The sequence below is a fragment of the Erpetoichthys calabaricus genome, chromosome 2, assembly GCF_900747795.2.
Source record: "Erpetoichthys calabaricus chromosome 2, fErpCal1.3, whole genome shotgun sequence".
Classification (NCBI taxonomy): domain Eukaryota; kingdom Metazoa; phylum Chordata; class Cladistia; order Polypteriformes; family Polypteridae; genus Erpetoichthys; species Erpetoichthys calabaricus.
The window spans coordinates 38922958-38947951 of NC_041395.2; the positions used below are offsets into that span (position 1 = coordinate 38922958).

Here is a 24994-nt window from a genome sequence, read left to right on the forward strand (position 1 = left end):
GTGTTAACTGTGAGAGGAGAAATTGTACCCGCAGAGTTTGAGCATTCGCATGTTTTCTGTTTTAACATTTCAGCCAGTTAATAATAAATATTAAGAGACTAGACAAAGAGCCCGTTTTGACAATGTAAGATGAAACGGGCACGAGTGGAATAGTATAATATATAATAAGTATAAGCACCACAAACCTGATATCTGTGTATTGAATGAATGCGTAACTAGGCCTTGAGCTGTAGTCGAAATCGCCTTTCAGGCCTCTAGAGCTTTAATCGAAGTCGCCTTTTTCTTTGAATTTTTGCGGCCGTAAATCCGCCGCCTCCCGCGATGTTGGGGTTGGATGTCGGTCGAAGTCGCCTTTCTCTTTGAATTTTCACAGCCTTAAATCCGCCGCCTGCCGTGATGTTGGTCTTGTAAGGTTTTTCAGGCAGCTGCGCAGAAGGCAACTGCGCATTCAGCTTCAGACAGACGTGAGTGAGTGAGTGAGTGAGTGAGTGAGTGAGTGAGTGAGTGAGTGAGTGAGTGAGTGAGTGAGTGAGTGAGTGAGTGAGTGAGTGAGTGAGTGAGTGAGTGAGTGAGTGAGTGAGTGAGTGAGTGAGTGAGGAGACTGGCGCATTATGTATTAAGATAGAGGAGTTCAGTGTAGTCTCATTATCCCTTTGTGGCGGTTTGCACGAAGTGGCATATCGTGAGGTTAGCCGGATTCAAAGCCAGAGTGCAGCAGCACAGCACTGCAGTGAACGCTGGTTACAATGAGATAACTTAAAGTCACATGCAATCACAATCGCTTTCTTTCCTCCCTCATACTGCTTGATCACCTTTTGTGTCAAGACCAATTGCCTTTTTTCCTGTACTGTAGTTGTAAGACAAATCTAACTGAGCGTAGTTGAAACCGCTGCAGGCAATACACTGAAATCGAGATGAATGACTCACAACATACGGAGCTGGTGTGGCAAAAACTGTCGTTTGCCCGTGAGACGCAGTAGCAGTCATAAGTTAAATGATCATAAGATACATACCTCGTAAGTCAGCAACTACCTGTATATACAGTAGGTATAACTGATCCATTGACTACCTGTGTCACAATACCATAATTTTTGTATTTAATTTCAATACCGGTGAAATTTTATGATACTCAATACTTTTCAATACCTTAAAAACATTCCTTCAACAGCTTTGTATTAAAGTACCTCCATTATTGAAGTGAACATTGCATATTGTATTCTGTTCAGTTAGAGGGTGTCACTTTGCCTGACTTCAAAATATAAAATATAGAAATACTAACAATGGCAACAGCTTTAAAATACATATCCACCAAGTAGTCACTCAACTATCATTTATGTGAAAAAGTATTGGCATTCATAAATATCAAAATACAAGGTAGAGCTTAAACTTTAATGTGCAACAGAAGTGAAGATCCCCCTCAATATAACAACAAATGGTGACCTGATTTATCTTGTGCATCTTTTACAATTCTCTGACATTTTCTCTCCAGTAACTGAAAAATACTGAAAACAACAACATTTATTTATTTATATAGCATGTTTTCATACAACTGTTGCAGCTCAAAGAGCTTTACAAGATAAGGCAACACTAAGTAACAAAGAATGAAGTAAGGTCCGATGATCAGGGCGGACAGAAAAAACAAAAGAAAAACTCCAGACGGCTGGAGAAAAAAAACAAAATCTGCAGGAGTTCCAAGGCCACGAGACCACCCAGCCCCTCTAGGCATTCTACCTAACATAAATGACCTCAATCAGTCCGCATTGTATTCAGGGTTCTCACGGAAGAACTTGATGATGATGGTCATGTGGACTTCTGGCCTTTAATCCATAGTGTAGGGACATCACGGTGCTTTGATCAGGTGGTGGTGGCGCAGTAAAGCCAGAAAAAGAACAGCAGAGAAAGTAGGGGTTAGTACAGATTTCAGAGCCATGAAAAAATCGATAATTAAATGCATATACAGAACATCAGGGTTACACTAAAATGAAGTTATGAGAAAGCCATGTTAAAATAATGTGTTGTTAGCAGTTTTTTAAAATGCTCCACTGTATTAGCTTGGCGACTTTCTATCGGTCAGCTGTTCCAGATTTTAGGTACATAACAGTAGAAGGCCGCCTCACCACTTCCTTTAAGTTTAGCTCTCGGAATTCTAAGCAGACAGTCATTTGAAGATCTAAGGTAATGATTTGGAGTGTAAGGTGTCAGACATTCCGAAGTATAAGATGGAGTGAGATTATTTAAGACTTTGTAAACCATAAGCAGTATTTTAAAGTCAATTCTAAATGACACAGGCAACCAGTGTAGTGACATCAAAACTGGAGAGATGTGCTCGGATTTTCTTTTCCTAGTTACGATTCTAGCAGCTGCATTCTGCACTCGTAAACGATTTATGTCTTTTTTGGGTAGTCCTGAGAGGAGTGCGTTACAGTAATCTAGTCGACTGAAAACAAAAGAGTGAACAAATTTCTCAGCATCGTTCAATGATATAAGAGGTCTAACTTTTGCTATATTTCTTAAGTGGAAAAATGCTGTCCTAGTAATCTGATTAATATGTGATTTAAAATTCAGGTCAGAGTCAACAGTTGCCCCTAAATTCTTTACCTCCGTCATGACTTTTAATCCTAATGCATTAAGTTTATTTCTAATAACCTCATTATATCCATTATTGCCAATCAATAAAATTTCTGTTTTCTCTTTATTTAGTTTGAGAAAATTACTACTCATCTATTCGGAAACATAAGTAAGACATTGTGTTAGTGAAACAAGAGAGTTGGGGTCGTCAGGCGCTATTGATAAATACAGTTGTGTGTCATCGGCATAGCTGTGGTAGCTCACATTATGCCCCGAGATAATCTGACCTAATGGAAGCATGTAAATCGAAAAGAGCAGCAGACCCAGGATAGAGCCTTGTGGAACACCATATAGAATATCATGTGTCTTTAAAGTATAATTACCACAACTAACAAAAAATTTTCTATCTGCCAGGTAGGACTCAAACCAATTTAAGACCCTACCATAGAGGCCCACCCATTGACTAAGGCGATTTCTAAGAATATTGTGCTCAATGGTATCAAATGCGGCACTCAGATCTAAGAGGATGAGAACAGATAAACGGCCTCTGTCTGCATTTACCCGCAAGTCGTTGACTACTTTAACGAGTGCAGTTTCTGTGCTGTGATTTGTTCTAAAACCCGACTGAAACTTGTCAAGAATAGCATGTTTAGTGAGGTGCTCATTAAGCTGCATAATGGCTGCCTTTTCTAAGATCCCAGCGAGGACTGAATGAAAGCAAAAGAGTTTACTTAGCATCGGTGAGTGAGGTGTCCTCGGTCAGCACTGTCAGATGAGCAGGGAGTGTACAGAAAGCAAGTTGAAAAAGAAAATGTTTAGCAATGTTACATTTCACCACTGGATTTACTTAACTGTTGGGTAAAAAGGTGAAAGCTCTAACTGTCTTGGCAAAGGTAAAATGAAAGTCATTACAAGGAGAATTTGGAAACTCCTTTTTTGTATATGGACACTTTTTAGACAAACTCAGCTGATGCTTCCTGCTGACCTTCACTAAGCTACCATGAATCGAGAACTCTGCGTGTGCTGCGCTCCTGCAGAACTGCCACTACTATGCTGGCACAATCTAGTGCCCTTTCTGACAAGCCCAGAGCTGCATATTTGGATATAACTTAAGTGTGCAGATTAATTTTTGTTTTCAATCAGCACTGTAATTATATAAATACTAGACAAAGAGCCCGTTTCGACAACGTAAGATGAAACGGGCACGAGTTTGTGTCAGCAGTGTATGAAGAACAAATGATAAGTAACAAAGAAGTTGTTTTGTAATGATTGTAGTCCGCTTTACTCATTACTGTACAGGCTTGTACTGTTAGTTGATGAATTTTCCAGGCCTATAGTATAATATTGAATGATGAATGTTCCAGTAGAATATGGAATAGTAATAAGTATAAGCACCACTAACCTGATATAGGTGTATTGAATGAATGCGTAATTGAATCAGAATGCATAATTAGGCCTCGAGCTGTAGTCGAAATCACCTTTCAGGCCTCTAGAGCTTTAATCAAAGTCGCCTTTCTCTTTGAATTTTTGTGGCCGTAAATCCACCGCCTGCCACGATGTTGGGGTTGGATGTCGGTCTCGTAAGGTTTTTCGGGCAGCTGCACAGAAGGTGACTGCACATTCGGCTTCAGACGGACGTGAGTGAGTGAGTGAGTGAGTGAGTGAGTGAGTGAGTGAGTGAGTGAGTGAGTGAGTGAGTGAGGAGGCAGGCGAATTATGTATTAAGATAAGGCTCAGTTTACCTTTTCAACTCTCAGGGAAACAATACGAGACAACGTGGACCTTATCCGACTACAGAAGAAGCTTTCAGACAAGAGTGCTGCCCTGTTGATCGCTGAAGAAAAGCTTGCTGCACTACAAGAGGTAACAAGTAACGCAGAATTAAACGTGCCCTCCACTTTGGGTGCATATTGCTGCTTTGATTATTATTTATTCTTCTCTGTTTCTTTTTGTGCCAGGCACATTTTGATGGGGTTGGTGGCATCTCATGGGTAGCTGCTTTGGTCAGGACATGACATGGCACCATTCAGCACACTAGGTGCTTGTAACCCTTAATGAGGGTGGTAGAGTTTTGACACCTGTGATAATCAGCACGTTTTATGTTTCTTGTCCTTCGTTTTGCTTTATGGCATTCTTAGGTTCTGGATGGTTGATTTGAAATCTATTTTTGATTTTAACTAATTTTAACAAAGTTTAATATGTTTTAAATTCTTGTCCTTATTATTCATTCAATGCCACAGCCAGTGTCACGTTACCAGTGTTTCTGATGTCACCACAAGTGACACTCTAAATATGGCAGTGTTTTATGTATTCACTATCCTTTCAATTCTTTGAAATTCCTTCAAATTCAGGTAGGCCCAAACGCTAGGTTGGCTTTGGGTTTATTTTCAGTTTTAGTAATTTGGTTTTGGTAGCCTTCTGGGTAACAACCCTCTGCATGTCTTCCACTTTGATCCTCACTTGTGCTTTCATCTCTTGGTCCTTTTTTTTCTCATAATAATTCATCTCTTAACAACACCAGACATGCTCAGTACTGCTTAGCAGAGGTTTCAGAAGTCATCTCCCATTAGACTTGACATTCCATATCCAATGATTTGTCTATTTGTACTATTTGAGTGTATCCCAGGAGGACAGGTTAAGTTTTATGCACTGTAATAAGTGAAAACATGTTACCTTATTCATTTTAATTTTGATACAAAAACTGCCCTTAATCGAGGTGGTCATAAGAAATGTAATGATTTGCTTCATGAGGTAGAAGTACATAACAGACATGCATCCAATATTGAAAATGTGTGTTTCAATTCTAAATGTTCTAAATGTTCAAAGTCTAAATATTATCTGTTTAGAAATTTTTGGAATATTCTTAATAGAAATTTGCAATTTGCCCCCTCTAATGGAGGTGCATAGAGAGCCAGATCTCTAGTAAGGAATCAAAAATCACCTCATATTTACAATCACCGACCTTGAAATTAGATAGATAGATAGATAGATAGATAGATAGATAGATAGATAGATAGATAGATAGATAGATAGATAGATAGATAGATAGATAGATAGATAGATAGAGAAAGGCACTATATGACAGACAGACAGACAGACAGACAGACAGACAGACAGACAGACAGACAGACAGATAGATAGATAGATAGATAGATAGATAGATAGATAGATAGATAGATAGATAGATAGTGAAAGGCACTATATGACTGACAGACAGACAGACAGACAGACAGACAGACAGACAGACAGACAGACAGACAGATAGATAGATAGATAGATAGATAGATAGAGAAAGGCACTATATGACAGACAGACAGACAGACAGACAGACAGACAGACAGACAGACAGACAGACAGACAGACAGACAGACAGACAGACAGATAGATAGATAGATAGATAGATAGATAGATAGATAGATAGATAGATAGATAGATAGATAGAGTTTTATCTTGTCCCCAGGGGGAAATCTGGCTTTTTACAGAAGCTCTTTAAATAAATAATTACATTACTAGGTAGATAAATAAATACATACACACCCACACTATGGTCTGAACAAACAGCAGAATGACTAAAAAGGAAGAAGCGTAAACATTGCTGTGACTCGTCAGTCCTATTGAGACCTTATGCAGACATATTGTTGTTGGTATGAAGGAGCCCCCTTGGTGTTTCCTGGCACACTTCTTTTGAATGATTTGTTGTCTGAAAGTCCTCAGTGCCAGAGAGAGGATGTGCAGCATTGTTCATAATGGCACTCAGTTTTGTTTTAATTCTCCTACAACCTCCAGGGGGTCCCATGACTGATCTGCCCTTTTAATTAGCTTGTTGATCCGGTGGGCCTCTCTTGAAGTGATGTTACCAGCCCAGCACACCACAGCATAGAATATCATACTGTATGTGTATATGTAATATACTGTAGGTACATACTCACATTAAGCGACACAGTCTCCTAAGAATAAAGAGTCTGCTCTGTCCTTTCTTCTTTAGCTCCTCTGAGTTACAAGACCCATCCAGCCTGTCGTTGATGTGGGCCTCCAATTTATATAGGGCATGACTAACTGTAAGAAAGGGGAGAACAAGCATGAAGGACGATATGACTGACATTTCACACAAAATCTTTGGCGTCATTACAGGTCGAGAGTGTCGGCTGTGAAAGTATTTGGGAGGAGGGCATTGGGTTGCATGCTGGTACTGCCATATTCAGTCTTTCAATGTATTTCAGTGGATGAAGAAATCCAATGACGCATTGGTCTCGTCTTTATATGGTGACTTGAGTCTCTCAGTGAAAACAATTTGAGAAAGCCTTTTGAAACATTAAATGCTTATTAGAAATCAAATAATTAAAGATATTTCTGTGATGCTCACATTCAGGTATGCTAACTCTGTTTCTCTCTATTCGTTTTCAGTCATATGAAACTCAACTGGAAGAGGTAAGTCTGAGAAAAAAATCTCAGCGTTGTAACAAAATGTGTTTTATGTGATAAGGAATATTTAATGCACTGATTTTGTGTAAATGTTGTATTCTGTTGATTCCCACAATGGCTGTAGCAGTTCCACTTGAGTTTTGCAGCACAGACGACTTGTACAGCAGTTAAACTGTAATTACCTCTCTCAGTATGGCATAACCCTGACATATTACAATATACTTGTACCGCCAGAGGTGGACGTTTGGTTATCCACAAGTAATAAGGACCACAAGATGGTGACAATCAAAACATTAACAGCAGTCACAATCTGGAAGTCAAACGTTTCCGTCATCTCAATAAGTGAAACCAAACTAAAGTCAGAATAAGCCAGAAAGTCACAAACTAAGAATTCTTTTTAGAAAGCACAAGCAAAAGGGATTAGAATTCATCGACTCGGATAAGAAACTCAATAAGGCGGTTTCATTAATAATGTCGTCTGGATGACATCACAAACCACAGTTTTTAGGAAAGAGCAACATTAGTGTCCTACACTCTTAAAAATAAAGAGGCCAGAGTGCTTCTCCAGGGCGATGCCATTTTTGGTTTCCATAAGACCCTTCCACATGAAGGATCCAGAATGAAGCTTTACTGTATTTGTTTACGCAGATTCATAACAGACTTCATACAGTAAATAACCATCAATCAGTGGTAACAGATTTGTGGGTCATGCGTTTAAAAAGACTTCACTGCATACAAAGCCACATTCTAAGTCCTCTTAATCTGTTAGCGTCAGGCTAGGTAACCTATCATATACTAAAGACTTCAGGTGGCTTCTGCATATTAGGAAGTTCTTCAAAGCACAAAGAACCAACTTCATATGTAAAGATCCCTTCCCAGAATGAAATGGTGTTTTGTCCAGAAATGACTCTACAAAGGCTGCGGTTGGTTCCTGCCTTGTGCCCTGTGTTGGCTGGGATTGGCTCCAGCAGACCCTGTGACCCTGTGTTCGGATTCAGCAGGTTGGAAAATGGATGGATGGATGGATGACTCTACAAAGAAGCTCAAAACCCAGTAATTTTTAAGAGTGTAGTTTTATGTTTCAGTTGCTTATTGAATTTCATGTACAGCAGGGAAAAGAAGTATTGAATGTGCCAACGTTTTTCTCAGTAAATATATTTCTAATGGCGCTGTTGACATGAAATTTTCACTAGATGTTGGTAACAACCCAAGTAATCCACACATACAAAGAAATCAAAACAAATAAGTCCATAAATAAAATTATTTCCAAGAAAGTGGAATGTCACAGGTAATAAGTATTGAACATACTTACTGAAATGTACTTAATACCTAGTAGAAAAGCATTTGTTGGTAATAACAGCTTCAAGACACCTCCTGTATGGAGAAACTAGTCGCATGCACTGCTCAGGTGTGATTTTGGCCCATTCTTCCACACAAATGGTCTTCAAATCTTAAAGGTTCCGGGGGCCTCTTCTATGAACACTGGTCTTCAGTTCTTTCCATAGATTTTCAATTGGTGACTGACTGAGTCATTCTAGCAGCTTTATTTTCTTTCTCTGAAACCAATTGAGAGTTATCTTGGCTGTGTGTCTGGGATCATTGTCTTGCTGAAATGTCCACCCTCATTTCATCTTCAGCATCCTGGTAGATGGCAGCAGATTGTTATCAAGAATGTCCCGGTACATTTCTCCATTCATCCTTCCTTCAATCATATGAAATCTGCCAGTACCATATGCTGAAAAACAGCATGTTGGTATGGTGTTTTTGGGGTAATGTGCACTGACATTTCTCCTCCAAACATGGTGTGTGCAGTGACTTCCAGAGTTCAATTTTGGTCTCATCTGACCAGACTATATTCTCCCAGTATTTCATTGGCTTATCCAAATGATGTGCAGCAAACTTTAAACAAGCTTCGACATGCTTTTTCTTCAGCAGTGGAGTCTTGGGTGGTGAGCGTGCAAAGAGACCATGGCGGTTGAGTGCATTACCTGCTAATTCCAGGTCTTTTTGAAGCTCTCTGCTAGTGGCCCTTGGCGCTTGGACAACTCTTCTGATTATTCTTTTGACTTCTCTGTCAGAACTCTTGCGAGGAGTGTCGAAGAGAAATTGTCGAGGCTTTACCTGAAAAGAGGGCTATTAGGAGTCATAGGATAGGCAAACAGAGTATATGGCTTTATTGCAATAAAACAGTAACACAGACTCAACCCAATACGGCCAAATTGGGCTGAGCCCCGAACAAGCAAAAAATCCTAGTTTATATAATCATTTCTTATCATCTTGACCTCGTTTGAAACAATGCCTTTGCTGTCTGTTCTGACTCACTACTCCAGCTGGCTTCTCACGTGCCTACCATGACCATCGACATTTTCTGTATTTCGTCATTGGTATCATTCCTTGCTTCCTGGCCTTCAGACAACAGGTGTTCTTCTTATTCCCCCTTCTTTTGTCCTCAGGTAGTTTCTGTACGTCATTCTCTTCCTGCTCTTATCTTTCCAAGTTTCCCAATATTGGTGATTTTGCTTCAAGCTTAACTAAAAAATGCAATATGACTAATGTCTTTATTTAACTATTTGCTTGACATGTCTATCCATCCATCCATCCATTTTCCAACCCATTGAATCCAAACACAGGGTCACAGGAGCCAATCCCAGCCAACACAAGGCAGGAACCAATCCCAGGCAGGGTGCCAACCCACCACAGGACACACACCAAGCACACACTAGGGCCAATTTAGGATCACCAATGCACCTAACCTGCATGTCTTTGGACTGTGGGAGGAAACCCACGCAGACACGGGGAGAACATGCAAACTCCACGCAGGGAGGACCCGGGAAGCAAACCTAGGTCTCCTTACTGCGAGGCAGCAGCGTTACCCACTGCGTCACTGTGTCGCCCTTGACATGTCTAATTTATGCTAATTTTAATGCTTATAGAAGCTGCTAGAAAGCTGGAAAGGAAAAAACTAAAAAAATAACAGTGACAATGTACAGTAATAGAAAATAAAATACAATGCAGAAAAAAATGTTTTGGAGTCAAGAGAAATAGAAAACAGTTTTATCATTGTAATGTTTCAGTGACGCTTATTAATGCCATCAGATCACACTAAGGGGTGTGGCCTAAGAGTAGTCACATGAGCACGGCATGGTAGGAGGCACATGTGACAGTGGTCAGGACAGTCATACTGATTATTAAAGCTTTTAGATTTTATGTTCCGTTTCCTTTTCTCATAATAATCTTAAGGTTTCCTAGGTTCCTTCTGAATTATTATTTCATTCTCATTTCTTAATGAAGTTCTCTAAATAATAATTGTAAATGTAATATTTGCCATTGTAAACTCCTGTCCTCTAGACACAACCACAGGTTGGTAGGGAGGGTCTATCAGAAGTCATCTCCAACCGTGATGGAATTTAAACCTCCCAGTGCATCCACAAGATCACCGACATTTCTAGAACCAAAGGTTTTTCCAGATTTTTCTTTGTACTTCCAGTTCTATGTTTACGACTCCTTTTGCCCTGCGATCCTCAGCTCTCGTTTTGGCTTTTGTGTCTCATTCGTCTCTTCCTGGTCACTGACTCCGGACTGTTTTCCTGACTGCGCACTTTATTATCGTTTTCCCAGTCCTTTCCCTTTCTGCCACTGGCAGCCTTGCTAGTTGTATAAGCTACAAGAAAAGTGTAGGAAATAATAACTGTCTGATTTTATATTTATAGTGAACTTGTTTGAATAAAACAATCTTGGGATTTTAATTTGATGATAAGATGTTATGAAATTCAAGGGTCAAGTCTTTTGTTTCAGCCAGGTTTCCTCCCCTGGCTGCGGTTCACATTCTAGTTTAGCGTCTGTTGTGTTCAGTTTTGATTCTTTTGTTTGTGTAAATATTGTTATTTATTTAGATTCTGTGTATCTACAGTGGTGTGAAAAACTATTTGCCCCCTTCCTGATTTCTTATTCTTTTGCATGTTTGTCACACAAAATGTTTCTGATCATCAAACACATTTAACCATTAGTCAAATATAACACAAGTAAACACAAAATGCAGTTTTTAAATGATGGTGTTTATTATTTAGGGAGAAAAAAAATCCAAACCTACAAGCTCGATTGACGGATATACAAACACGAGGTCGCCTGGATATACTCAATGAACGGAGGCGCCTACAACGCGCGTCTGGAATACTGCGGGCAATGCGGGCATGGCTCCAAAACGAACGAGCTCGACTAATGAATTTCAGGATACCCAATACCGGGGGTAGGCGAGCGAAGCGAGCAGGGGGCGGAGCCCCCTTGTAAATAAATAAATGGGGCAGTGTTATGGTGGATGTATAACCTGATTGGTAGTAGTCATTAGACTGTTAACAGAACCTTAAGTTGCTTAACTGAGTATTTTCGACAAACACCCAGAGATAGTTTCTTATTCTGACATGGCCAAACAACCAGAAATATCAAGGTTTTTCAAAATGCCTCATTTAGCTACACAGGATCAGTTTTCAGGATGCAGAATACACAGTGTGTGTCCAACAAATTAAGAGAGAAGTGGAAACAAATAAGCAACAATTGTCACCTCTTTATGAGGTGCTTGACAGCTGCCCTGCGGACATATTCCCTAATGTTAATGCTTTGTTGGGAGTAATGGTCACACTTCAGAGTACAACTTGCAGTGCTAAGTGAGTTTCTTCATCCATAAATCAGCTCAAGACATATATGAGATCATCAGCTTCATCAGTTTGTCTCAGCAAGTTGACTATCTTATTATTTGAACACAATCTTGCTGAAAATCTGAATCGTCAGAAAATAATCAACCAGTTCAATCTAAAGCCCCCACGCCTGCGTCTACAGGACAGGTAGGGACTGATTATGTGCGTGTTTGTCCGCTGTGGCACAACAACGTTTGATTGCCTTGATGATGTTTTGCTCAACTTTTGCATGGTCCGAAAAATTCAGTTATGTGAACGTACCACCATATGAATAATTGCATTTTTTGGAAAAGTACCCTTATATGTCCTAACTAAAAACTAGAACACCCATTTTTACGGAGGCCCACTCTAAAATCTATTCCTGGCTATGTCCCTGTTCTCTACTGGAACTTGGTTGCTTTTGGAATTTCCTTTTGCAGGTATTCTATGCCTTTTTTGAAATAAATCTTTTATTTAATAAAGAACCCGTGTATGCCCTTAAATCCACGTCAATCTGTTAAAATGACTGACTGGCCATCAAGCTCTGTGAAGAGGATCACTTGGGTCCTGTTTAGTGTGTTGTGTTTATGCCAATTTTTGATATCCATTGCACGCCAACGCTATCTGGAAGGGGGTCTCTCTCTGAATTGCCCTTCGAAATATTTCTTCCATTTTTTTTCTTTGCAAGGTTTTTTTTTCTTGTCTTCTTTGGTAGTTAAGGGTTGGGGGGTCTGTCAAATAACACGGCCTGTAAAAGCCCATTGAGGTATTCCTTGTATGACTTTGAGCCACACAAATATAAATGATTGGTGTTGTTGGATGTAGCCAGTGTTTGACGGGTATATCCACCCCAGTGAGCATTTTTGGAATTGTTTGGGAATTATGAGCAGTGGGACTCCTAGTTCAGAATACAAAACATAGAAAGATCTTTATGTCCAGACAGACTTCTGGATGGACCACTGGGGTTTAAATACTGTCACGGTTAAGACGTCAGAATGATGCAACTTCTGGTAAAGACCCCTAGCAACTCATTATTGAGTCTAGATGATGAAAGTTCAAAATGGCAAATAATACATTAATAATTGTTATCGATTAAATACAAAACTTTACAAAGAAATGAAAATAAAATAATAAGGCCTGATGCAAGAGGAACCTAGGAAGCCTCAAGATTAATATGAGAAAAATTCCTTTTAAAGAACAAGAAATGTATAAATCTTAGCTATCATTATGATATAGTGCAAACAGGAAGACAATAGTCAAAAAACAACTTTTGGGGGGTCCAGCTGGAGATCTCTGTTTAATGCAAATATCACACAAAGAAAAGATGGAAAAGTAGCAATAAATGCTGTTGTGGTGCCCCCCGGCTGTGCCAGGTAGCAGATGCTCAGGACTACCAGGAGCACCCTTCTTGCTCAAAGCTCATTCTCCTGCGGGTCACATGGTGTTGTACACCTTTGGGGTAGAAGGGGCAGAGCTGGAGGCGGGGCTGAAGTGACAGAAACTGTGTGAACGAACACTCCACCCCAGTACCGCTACCAGGAGGACCCTTAGAACGATCCATGCGGGGGACTCACCATTCCTACGTGTGTGACATCGGTCACTTCCTCTTCTTGTCCATTAGCTCAGTTTAGGAGAAAGGCCTTGTTACTTTTCTTGGCTCCGACTAAGATTTAGGTCCCATTTTAAGGGCAGCTCACCATCAGTAGGCGATATTGTCGCCTCATGCCAACCAGAGTGAATACTGGTGGAATCTATTAAAATTTATAACTGACCTCACAAAAAAAAACATGTCATGACATAAAAGAAAACGAAAAACATTTTAGTACGTAAAAATGTCTGCAGAAACTAATGAGCAACAGGGAAACACAAGAAATCACAGACCAAGCAGGCCACAATGCCAGTCTGCTGCGCGGAGAGTGTGCTGGCTTTTAATGTCTTCTGCAGTTCAACTCTCATGTATGTTATGAATCACAATGTAATACTAAAATGTTTCCATAGGTGGCGCTTTAAACCGGCCAAGCTTCACATACATGCGGTACTAGCGGCTAAAGGAAGTTAACTCTCATGGCCTACAACTTCTTTTGAATAAGTCTGTGTAAAATACAAATCCACATTTGCACATTTAGATATGCTATTTTAATAAACACAAACCACATTTTAAACTTATGCTATCAACATTTGCGTTGTTGGTGACAGTGATGTATTATACAATTTCCAGCATAACCAATTTGTTACACATAAATGCTACAAGTTATATGGTTAGCTTAAATGTTGCTAAAATGCTTATATATCTTATAAAGTCTTTTTTAAAGTCTCCTAGGCACTAGAACTCATAACACATACCATAACTCATCCTCATTGAACAATCTGACATCTTTAGTGAACTCCGAGTTTCTCTGTGAATTCAATTCTGCGTGAATCGTTTCACTCCTCGCTAGCACATCAACAGGTACAGACAGTAGTTTTTTTTTTTGTCCCAAAGGGAAATTTAGCTTTTACAGGAGCTCAAGAAGCATAATAACAAAAAAGATGAGCAACAACAACCCCCTTAAACATACACAAGGATAACACAAAGGAAGAAAAAATGTCTGACCTGAGGAACTGCAGAGGCGTGCGGCTGTAAATGTGAGACCTGCTCACTGTGACTCCTGTTCAGGTCCTTTAAATTGCGTCTACCAGCTATGTGCCGCGTGAACCTCCTAATCGCTTTTAATTTTATAAAAGCTTATCTAAACGTTTCTTGCTTGTAGAACTCCCAGCGTGTGGAGCCTCAGTGTCAGAATCCATCGTTATAAACGAGTGTTGATGCACAGCCTTTCACTGCTTTCCAAGAAACGTGCGACGACTCCAGGGTGGCTTTGTATCTCTTTGGTGTTATAACACATTCACTATGGTGTCTTCTCTTTCAGAGTCAGAAATCCTTGAAGGAGAGTTGTGGCTCCCTGCTGGGAAAAGTTCAGGAGCTCACCGATGCCCTCAGAGAAGAAAAGGAGAAGAACCTGTCGTTGGAGAGCCAACTCAAGGTGGCCACCATCTCACACCAAGTACTGGACGAGGTAGGCCATTGAGGAGAAGTGACTAGAATGAGAGTGAGCCACAAGGACGTAGCTTTGGTTTCTAGGCACACAATTATCAATTCTTTGGCAATAACAACAACAACATTTATTTATATAGAACATTTTCATACAAAAAAGCAGCTCAAAGTGCTTTACATAATGAAGAAAAGAAAAATAAAAGACAAAGTAAGAAATTAAAATAAGACAACATTAGTTAACATAGAATAAGAGTAAGGTCTGATGGCCAGGGGGGACAGAAAAAACAAAAAAAAACTCCAGAGAAACTGGAGAAAAAAATAAAATCTGCAGGGGTTCCAGGCCACGAGACCACCCAGTCCCCTCTGGACATTCTACCTAACATAAATGAAATAGTCCTCTTGTGTCTAGGGTTCTCACAGAAGGACTTGATGATGATGATGGACATGCAGACTTCTTGCTTTTAATCCATCATTGTTGGAACATCACGGTGCTTTGATTAGGTGGTGGTGGCACAGGTCGTCACCACAAAGAAACCGGAAAAAGAAACAGAAGAGAGAGTAGGGGTTAGTACGGATTTTAGAGCCACCATGAATAGTTATTATAATGAACTGAATATACAGAGTATCAGGATTAAATTAAAGTTATGAGAAGGCCATGTTAAAGTAATGTGTTTAGATGCCACCAAAAGGACACCGGAAAAGGAAACAGAAGAGAGTAGGGGTTAGTACAGATTTTAGAGCTACCATGAATAGTTATTATAATGAATTAAATATATAGAGTATCAGGAATAAATTACAGTGAAGTTATGAGAAGGCCATGTTAAAATAATGTGTTTTCAATAAATGGCACAAATTGAATCTTGAGGCCTAGAGAAGGTGTTGAACGCCGGTAGATGCACAGAAGGTTAGACTTGTATCAGTTAAGTGGAAGGCACATATTTACACAATATTTATATAAATTACACTGTTCTTTTTTTTGGCATTGAATCACCTGTAGATTAAAGAACTCGTCGAGAGTCAAACAAAAGATTCAAAACCATGGGATTATTTTGTGGGATTTAGTCCACGGTAATCAATGGGGTCACTTTAGTGCTCCATGTTGGCTAAATATGGAGAGTGTGATCAGTTAGAATATGAATATCTTAAGTAGACCAATCCTATCATTCATGGATACACACTGCCACCTCATACGTCTGACCAGTAGCACAGAATGGACACTTTTTGTGACATAAACACACTTCTGTGTGGGAAAGCAGAAGCCTCCTCTTCCTCACTCGCCATAGCTGTTCTGATGCCCACTTCAACTGCATTGAAACTTCTGGCTGAAACGTCTGAAATTTTCATTGTTTAAACTTGAGAACTTTGTTTTCTATTTCCTGGTTTGAAGCAAACTGAAGTTGAACAAAGTATCACTAACTACAACAGCCACTTCATCACTTGGATTGAGGTAACTGTGTGCCATAAACCAGTTTGCTCTGGCATCGCCCTGCCATAGACCAGCACTGCAGTTCTAAGTATTTAAGGGGGGCAGAAGACAGAAGCAAGTCATGCTGAGGACAAAGCAGGCTAAGATAAGAGGAGACAGCCTGATGATTACCTTCGCAGGAGTTTGTATGTTCTTACAAACCCAGTAATGGGCACTGAGTGATTTAAAACACCACACCATGTTTCTACATTCATGGCCCACCCACAGTTTTGATTCTGAGCCTTTAACCCAGAGGATAGCTCCACTTTGCAAGGGACCCAAAAGTCTAAGGGGGCAGGACAATGGCTGCATGTATAACTGAAACAAATGACAAAATAAAGAACAAAAATGGAAGGTTTGACCTTTAGAGGCCCTAAGCACTTAAAAGATTTCTTAATGTTTCTGAAATAAAAAAAATCTTTGAATAGACATTGCTAACAAGTTTAATGTCATGTCACCTAAATATTAAAAAACAGAAACAGTAAACGTGGACAGCCTGTGGTGGGGGTTATAGACACACTGAAGTGTATTGTACAATTACACCCCTGACCACAGGGACCACCGTAAAGTTGGCTGTCTACTTTCTAAAGTCTCAAAGTATGAAGGTTTCTGTGAAATCCACTTGGCTTCATCATTCAAACACTGAAATTGCACAACACTAACTGATTCTCCCAAATCTGAAGTTCACCTTTTGTCCATACGCTGAGGCCGACTAAAAGAAGAGGACATCTGCAGTGAACAGATCTCCGCATTACTGTAGCCTGTCCTCATTTCTGCTTAGGCCTGAATTCTGATTGTTGTTTCCTTCTTCCATCAGCTCCAAGCACAAGTCTCTAATCTGGAGATGGAGAAGAGTCTTCTCAAAGAGGACTACGACAGACTGTTGGACAGGTAAACACCAAACCAGCAAACGAGACCTCGTTGAGTATCGTAACAAAACACATAACTGTTATGAACCTGGGAGTACCTTAGCCAAAAACCCCCACAAGAAGAAAGGACCATCACCTATCGGCTTGTGTAACACAAGGGAAAAACAAAGCTAAAAATAAAAAGATTCGTTATACCAAAAAAAGGAAGCTCATACGAGCACAAAAGGTACAGAAAGTGTTGTCTAAAACAGAGAAGCCAGTAGCAAACAAGTCCCAATAAGAAATCTGAAAGACTCGTCAAAAACAGCAAAAAGGTCACAAAATACAGGAATCAACAAAAACCCAGAAATACACACAAGAGCTCACCAACGGCACCAAGAGCACACAGTGAGACCTCAGGGACTGCGGGTTACCTCAGCTTTTATAGAGTTGAAGGATGCCCCTTGGCAGAAATGGACAGGTGGCCCGGCCTCCTATAGAGCCAATTATAAAATACATGGAAAGCTGGCATGAGACACTGAAATAACAACATACACTAAAGTAATAAACAAATACAGAATCACGCAAATAAATTACAAAAGTAGCAATAATAACATAGACAACAAAATGAACAAAAAAGACATAAAACGGGAATTTGAACAACAGTCAGGGAAGGACTGATAACCGGCAACATTAAATGTTTCATGAAATTTTAAATGTACAGTGCAATAATTTACTTTAAAATTAAGAAAAATAAAATATTCATCTAAGAGATAAAACAATAAGAGTTCATTTTGAATTTATATTTTCAGGCAATATATTTTATAAGCACTAATTCCACGTCCCCTGGAGTTATAAAATGTGCGGAAGTTACAAAAGAGTTTTGCAAAATCATTTATAAAAGTTTAATATTTTTCCTAATATAATCGATTCTGCTATGTTAATAAAAGAAACAATGGATTATGCTGCATGTGCACTCAATGGCCGCTCTATTAGGTCACACCTTAGGACCCGGCTTTGACCTCAGAATAGCCAAACCTTCTGCCAACCATCCTTTGGAGTTTTGGTTGCTTGCAGGTTTGTCGGCCAAACATTCATGCCACAGACATCCCCTGCCATCTCATGACTTACTTGGGGACTGTGAAGGCCACTCGAGTAATCTACCAGGAAATGACAGATTGTAGTGATGCTTGCTACAGTATGTGACATGGTGAATAAAGGGATTACGGGATGTGTAAAGTCTGCAACAACTCGACATGCTGTATCATTCAGATGATATCCATTTAATACAGAGGCCTAAACATTCCCAGTACCATTCTTCTACCACCACCACCTGCCTGTCCCATTGGGTCTTCTAATTCACTAAATTTTGACAATTCCACCAATGTGTCACAGCAGGATTGAGACTGATCAGGACTCTCAACTCACTTGTCCAGTGTGGCGATCCTGTTCTCACTGCACACTCAGCCACAGGTTCTTGAGTGGTCTTCATCAGCTGTTGCCCTCCCTCTTTACAGTCTGATGCATTGCGCATTCAGAGATGTTAGTCAAGTACTTGCGGCCTTTCCAGTCTGGCCATTCTCCTTTGACTGCTCTCATTATGAGATGTTTTCACCCCTAGAATGCCTGTTCACTGCATGGTTTTTACTTATCACATCTTTTTCTTTAAAGTTTAGAAATGGAAATCCCAAGGGGTCTGCTGTGTCGGAGTTGCTGGAACCACCACATCCGGCTGCAGCTGTCATGGCACAGCAATAGTTATTTAGATCACACGCGTCTACACCAAGGTCATGTTAGATCAAACAGCAGTCTCTTGGCCATGTCAGTGTGACGTACAAATTGAGCTACAGCCACCAGATTGGCTGTTTGGGAGAGTAGAGAGTGTGTGTTAAGAAGAAGTTGTGCCTAATAAAGTGGTCACCACATTTACTGTATATTTCTCATATCTGCCTTGAGTGATGCTTTTGGGTAACACTTGATTTTCCACTACCTTGAACATGACCTGAAATGAGCTCCTGTCCTCTCACGAAAGTGATCATTATGATCGCTGCACACTATGATGTGGCCAAAAAGAGGTGACATCTAAGAAAATGCAGGAAGTGCTTCAGTGACAAAGAACGATGAGAGGTGAGCCTGAATGGAGAGCTACTGAGCGGCTGGCTGACACCATGGCTCATCGACATGCCACATACACTCCATGCTATAGAATGTATGGATGACAACAACAGGGAAGTGTACTGTATGTCAACAAACGCGGAGATCTTCAAACACTCACAACTTCCACCACCATAACTACACGTTTGCATCCTTAAACAAGACCCATTGCATTACAATGGCTGACCCTGCACTCTGACCTCCAAAGATCATGGGGATTAATAAAGTCAAATCAAAAGGAGGAGCGCTGCCTTCGAAAGGTAGACTGACGATTCGCTTATTTTCCTATTGAAATTTAAAAAACATGTGAGCAAAATGAAGACGTTCACCTTGCTCTATAAGAACCAGCTTTATCTGAGGACTGGAGGGCCACGAGTTTCCTAGCATATTTGTAGAACGGCACAAAAAGTTTTTCATCCCGCAGTCCTAATGTAAATATCCAGATTTAGTTGGCTTTTCATGGTTTGAGAGGTGAGAACAAAGTTCAAAAACAACTTTAATGGGAGTCATTGAACTCTTCTGACAGAGAACAAGCAGACAGGCAAGTTGCTCAGCTGAGAAGAAACAAGTTCAAGTAGAAATCCATGGCACCAACACCCTCACAGCTCCAACTCCAACCCCACAAGTGCTGCATTGGTGGAGGTTTTACATTCTTTCCATGTTCATCGATAAACGTGCAGGTTAAGTTGATTGTCATTGTGGACATCAATGTGCCCTGTGATGGTTATGGTTCCTTCAATTTCGTTGTTCCTTTGTAAAAGTGACAATGACAATAAAGATCTATCTAATCTAATCTAATCTATCTTCATGGCTTGCCCCTGGTGCTGCTGAAATATTCTCTGGGCTCCCTCCCCATGGCTTTATAATGTAGATAATGGGTCCTAATGTCACTGGAAATCTTTCTTCTGCTACAGGACAGAAATATGCAGGCACAGGGGACAAAAAAGAATGGATTACAAGATGAAGCCCACTCAAAAAGGATCAGAATAACCATGCGACTAAACTAAAACTCCAAGACAAATGTTACTGAGCAAAAGTTCTTAGACCAGAAATTTGAAAATGAAAGCTCACAAAAAAGTTTGTTTTTTTTTTTGGAGAAATTCTCCATAATCTTGGTTGAACATGAAACCATGACGGTGATGACAGCAACTGCCGTGACTTTCGGTATGCACCATTTAGCAAAGGAAATTACTGTTGAAAAGCATCGTAACAAACAAAATCGTAACATTAAACTAAATGAATAAGTCACAAGACAAAAGCAGATCACAAGGCAAAGTTACCATTGGAAGCTACGAGACTGAGAGTTTATAAGAAGAAGTGCAGGACCAGGGAGAAATGCTGATTGGCAAAGATAGAAAACAAGCTGGAGATCATAACAGTCCAGGCTCGCACTACTGAAGACATTTTATTGTCCTCTTATAATAATCACCTAAATTATTTACTAGATATCCTTTTCACAAAGACCCTACAGGACAATGTACCCCCAACTTTTAGGGGGCTTCACTACATTTGGGCTGGAACTTCCTGAAGTTTCCCTGTTTGAACTTGAGGACCCTTAGTACTTGTGCTCCCCATCTAAGTGAACGAGAACCTCAGATGACTGGATGGGTTATTTTGAATTCCAGTCCCAGTTTCACTATGACCACCCATATTAGTTGTCGTTGCAGTTTGTTTTGGTGTTTCCTCCTACAGTGCACTGAATGCTGACAACACAAGAAACCGGAAAGAAGCTGAGGAGCAGCTCAGAGCCGAAAACCTAAGGTTGGAAAATGCAATCCAAGAAGAGCTGAGTGAGAAATGCAAGGTACTAGAGGAGATGAAGCTGCAGAGAGGTGAGTCTAATGAAGATCTCAAGCCCCCTAATCAGCTCCTTGTCCTCATTGGCCAGAAAGGTGATCTGCGTTTGAACAGTCCTGGACCCTGGCTAGCTCCCTTTATAGGCGATTAGATAAAAGAAAGATGGCGCATTTTATATCCTCAGCCAAGTGTTGTGGTCTGGACTCTCAGTTTTTATTCACCTGCAGCTCACTCAGCCGCCTCAACTGACTAATTTTTTTTTAACGTCCCTCATGTATGTGTGTGTGTATATATATATATATATTCAAAGAGTTTCCTCACTTTTTTTATGAGAATCAGAAATAAATTACATCACTTTTCTACATAGTCACCTTTGTTTGCGATGCAATTTTCCCAATATCATACTAACTTTTTAATGCCCAATTACTACTCCTCCCACCTTCACCGTTTCCAACTAAAATACAAAAGTGTGCAAACTTTTTGAACATGGGTCGTTCAAAAAGTTTCCGCACTTTCATATTTTTGTTGGAATCGGTGAAGGCGGGAGGAGTTAGTAATTGGTTGTGTCTGAGAGTGTCATGTGACTAGTTCTGTCTGGCATGCCGGCTGCCCTTGCAGTTTAGTATAAGAGTTGTCACCCTATGGTGAAGATGGCTGCGTAACTTATAAGTTACACCAAAGAGGAACAGCATTCTGTCATACGCTTCTTGTGGGCAGAGGATGTGCCGGGAGCACAAATTCATCTCCGCATGTGTGCTCAGTATGGGATAAAGTTCTCTCTCATAGAGCTGTCTATGAGTGGATTGAAATGTTTGAAAATGGCTGTACTAGTGTGAGGGATGCAGAGCACTCTGGATGTCCAGCTACAGCCACGACCACGAGGAATGAAGAAAGAACCCTAATGTGAAAGCAGCGCTCAACCAAAAACATTTTTTGCTGATGGCATTAAAAAGTTTGTACAACGCAGGGAAAATTGCATCGCAATGGAAGGTGACTATGTAGAGGAGAGAGAGGTGAGGAGCACGCGCTGATACAGGGCATTGCTGCACCCACCACTTGACAAATCAACTCAGGATCCCAGATCAGGACCCGAGCCATGCAATGGGTGACACCTCAGTACCACACTAGTAGAGAAGTGATGTAATTTGTTTTTGAAATTAATAAATAGAGTTTAAAACAGTGTGAATGTCCCTTATATACGAGGGTAATCCCAAAAGTAAGGTCTCCAAAGCGGTGGGGACGTAGAGAAACTGGTCGTACGGCTGTTGGCCACACTGTTGTGATTGGTGCTTCCTCCACTCCCAAACAAGCATGTGTGGCTTCGCTGGGATGCTCAATCTATGCATATAGGTTGTACTTACAGGTGAACTGAAAGATGCCCCCCCCCCCCCAACTGCCACCATGCCATGCAAGTGTACAAATAGGAGCTTGTGACGGTGTGGGTTGGCTCCATGCTCCAGCTCTTGTCTGGGAGTCTCTTGACCCCGACACCGTCGATAGTCATGACTGGGATGAGCTGAGCAGATGAGGACACCGCACAAAGACAGGGGAAGGTGTGAAACAAAAAAACAAATGCTCAGTGCTTTTATTAAAACTGTCCAAAAACAGACAAGGGTTCAAAAAGTGAAGTGCCTCAAAAAGTGTCGATAAATACATTTGCTACAAAGGTGTAAAGTGGATGTTAAAAATAAATCAAATAAATATTTCTTTATGGAGGTTAAAAACAAGGCAGGAAATTGTCCTTAAAACCATGAGCCTTGCTGCAGTCCTTTAAATCCTGGCGTCTCCTCGGCTAAACTCAATATGGGTTTTTGCAGTCAAGGGGTGCCTATTGAGCAGTTCAGCCCACCTCCAGCGCTGCTCCCAGGCTTTCCCTTTTAGCCCTCTCTGGCTCCAGGCAGGACACCCATTGAGCCTCCGACTCCCACTACCAGGCTTGTGTCCCTGTGGTCCATGGCACCACCTGCAGAATGCCTCTCTCAGCCTCTCCTTCCCCTGCAGCTGCACTGCCTCTCTCCAGTGAGTCGCTACAACTAAGCATCACTTCGGCCACTCAGGCTCCAATGGTCACTCAGCTGGAGTGGCCATCAGCCTCCAGGCCCCATTCACACACTCCAAGCGAGTTGCTCCCGGCTGCCTGCCTTCTCCATCTTTCTTGCGCTCACTTGCTCCGGATCTCACCCTCACTCCTTCCTTTTCTCTCTCTCCATCTTTTAACCTTCTTACTGATCAGGCTTTTCCACTCAATTCTCCTCCCTTGTACTCACGCTTCCCTTTTGAAATGGGGATGTGGCACAGTTGCGGCAATTGGCAGCTCCCAGCACCAATTAGAATCACGGTGATCCTACTCCTGTGCACTAAGCACAGGGCCGTCTGCTCCTGCATCACGCATGGGAATCGCTCTCGCCATGCTACCACGCCCCCACCAGAAGACACTATGCCGACCAGCCATGGACCTCACTTTACCACAGAGCTCCACCATGGAAATGTTGCCACCTAGTCTACCGGGGGTAGATAAAGTACGAAACAGACATCCTCTGTTCTTCTGCTATGGCCTCCCAACAGGGAAAGGTACCAACAAGCAATATGGCCAGAATGCCCGTCCATCCATTTTCTTTCATTATAGCATCCTGGCTGGACAAGGAATTGTGGGGACTCCGGTCCTTCTTCTATGATGCTCACAATATACTGTATGTATTTAGGCCCCCACTGCCTCACCCGCACACCCTGCTTGTGACAGGCCGGATGATAGGTGCTCCCTTTCTTCTTATTGTTACACTCTCTCTTTCTTTTTTTATGTTATTCTTTTGATTCTTCTTCTCAGGAGCCCATGAAGCTCTTATACAGAAGCACTCTTCACTAGAACAGGAAGCGCTGCGTCTGAAAGAAGATGTGAGCTCCCTTCAGCAGAAGATCACCTTCATCACCTCGGTGAGAGCTGAAGAGCTGATAGCCATTTCTCAAAACTGGGATGTTCAGTTTCATGACAGCAGCTTTTCTCACTCTTCCTTACAGGAGTGTGACATGAGCGTGGAGGCTCTAAGTGAAACCCTAATGCAGATTAAGGTCAGTAGAATAATTCTGCTAAACAATTCCCAAATTGTGAGAAGTTACCTTCTAGCACTGGTGAGCTGTAAAGTATGCGTCCAACATGAAGGGGTGTACAGTACTGGTGGTGGGTAAGAAAGACCTTCATTTGAAAGTCACCAAGGCGGGACAGTGGAGATTTGCACAGGTGTTAGAACCGTCATAACTGGTCACTTGTTATAGGGGAGCCTTCAGGGAACATCTTGGTTTAAGCTGTATCTTATTTCTTGTCTAGTCCTTCAGGCTACAACGAGCTAATGAGCGTTTAGACTTCCTGCAGAAAGATGATGATGACCAAGGGTCTGAACCAGCAGCAGTAGCTCGTACACTTCGAGATCTCCAAGTATCCCATGCAGAAACGGTGCTGGAATTGGAGAAGACCAGAGACATGCTAATCCTTCAGCACAAAATCAACAAAGATTACCAGGTGAGCCTTAAGACGATGGACACAATACTGCTTTGGTGCCACCTTTTCATAATGACAGTCAGCTTATTTGTGGTTGGAAGGCTTTTGTTTTTCCTTTGCACATACTGGTATGGTCCATCCCTTGGTTCTTCGTTCTGAAATGCTCTTACTCTACTGGCATTCAGGATTGGTGGCCAAATATTTTCAAATGGCATAGAATGAAAAGCAGGGTCCAGCCCTCATAGTATGCCAGTCTGACGAAAAGACCACTCATGTGCACACCTAAAATTACTGGCATTTGGAATCAGTGAGGAAAACCAGACATGAGGAGGACAACCTCATCAGGTCAGGATTCACTTCCAAACACAAACTATTCTTCTTGTAACGTTGTATCTCTCCTCAGCGTTTGATCAATTATTCTTTTCTGTATTTTCATTGTATGTGATATCAGCTTTATGCCCCCCCCCCCCCCCCAATTTCTCTAATGCAGGATGTCACCCTTCTCCTTATATATAGACACAGTAACCCTGTCTCTCCACTGAG

General features: G+C 41.1%; 1 protein-coding gene across 1 annotated transcript in view; it reads left to right on the forward strand.

Annotated features, from left to right (window-relative positions):
* rpgrip1 (RPGR interacting protein 1) overlaps positions 1-24994 on the forward strand; it is a 106503-nt gene that overhangs the window by 30075 nt on the left and 51434 nt on the right. The window contains exons 7-14 of the mRNA XM_051922475.1: positions 4326-4431; positions 6973-6996; positions 14570-14716; positions 16977-17050; positions 20854-20993; positions 23783-23889; positions 23974-24024; positions 24281-24472. Coding sequence (XP_051778435.1) covers positions 4326-4431; positions 6973-6996; positions 14570-14716; positions 16977-17050; positions 20854-20993; positions 23783-23889; positions 23974-24024; positions 24281-24472 — 841 coding nt within the window. The remainder of the gene's footprint in view (positions 1-4325; positions 4432-6972; positions 6997-14569; positions 14717-16976; positions 17051-20853; positions 20994-23782; positions 23890-23973; positions 24025-24280; positions 24473-24994) is intronic.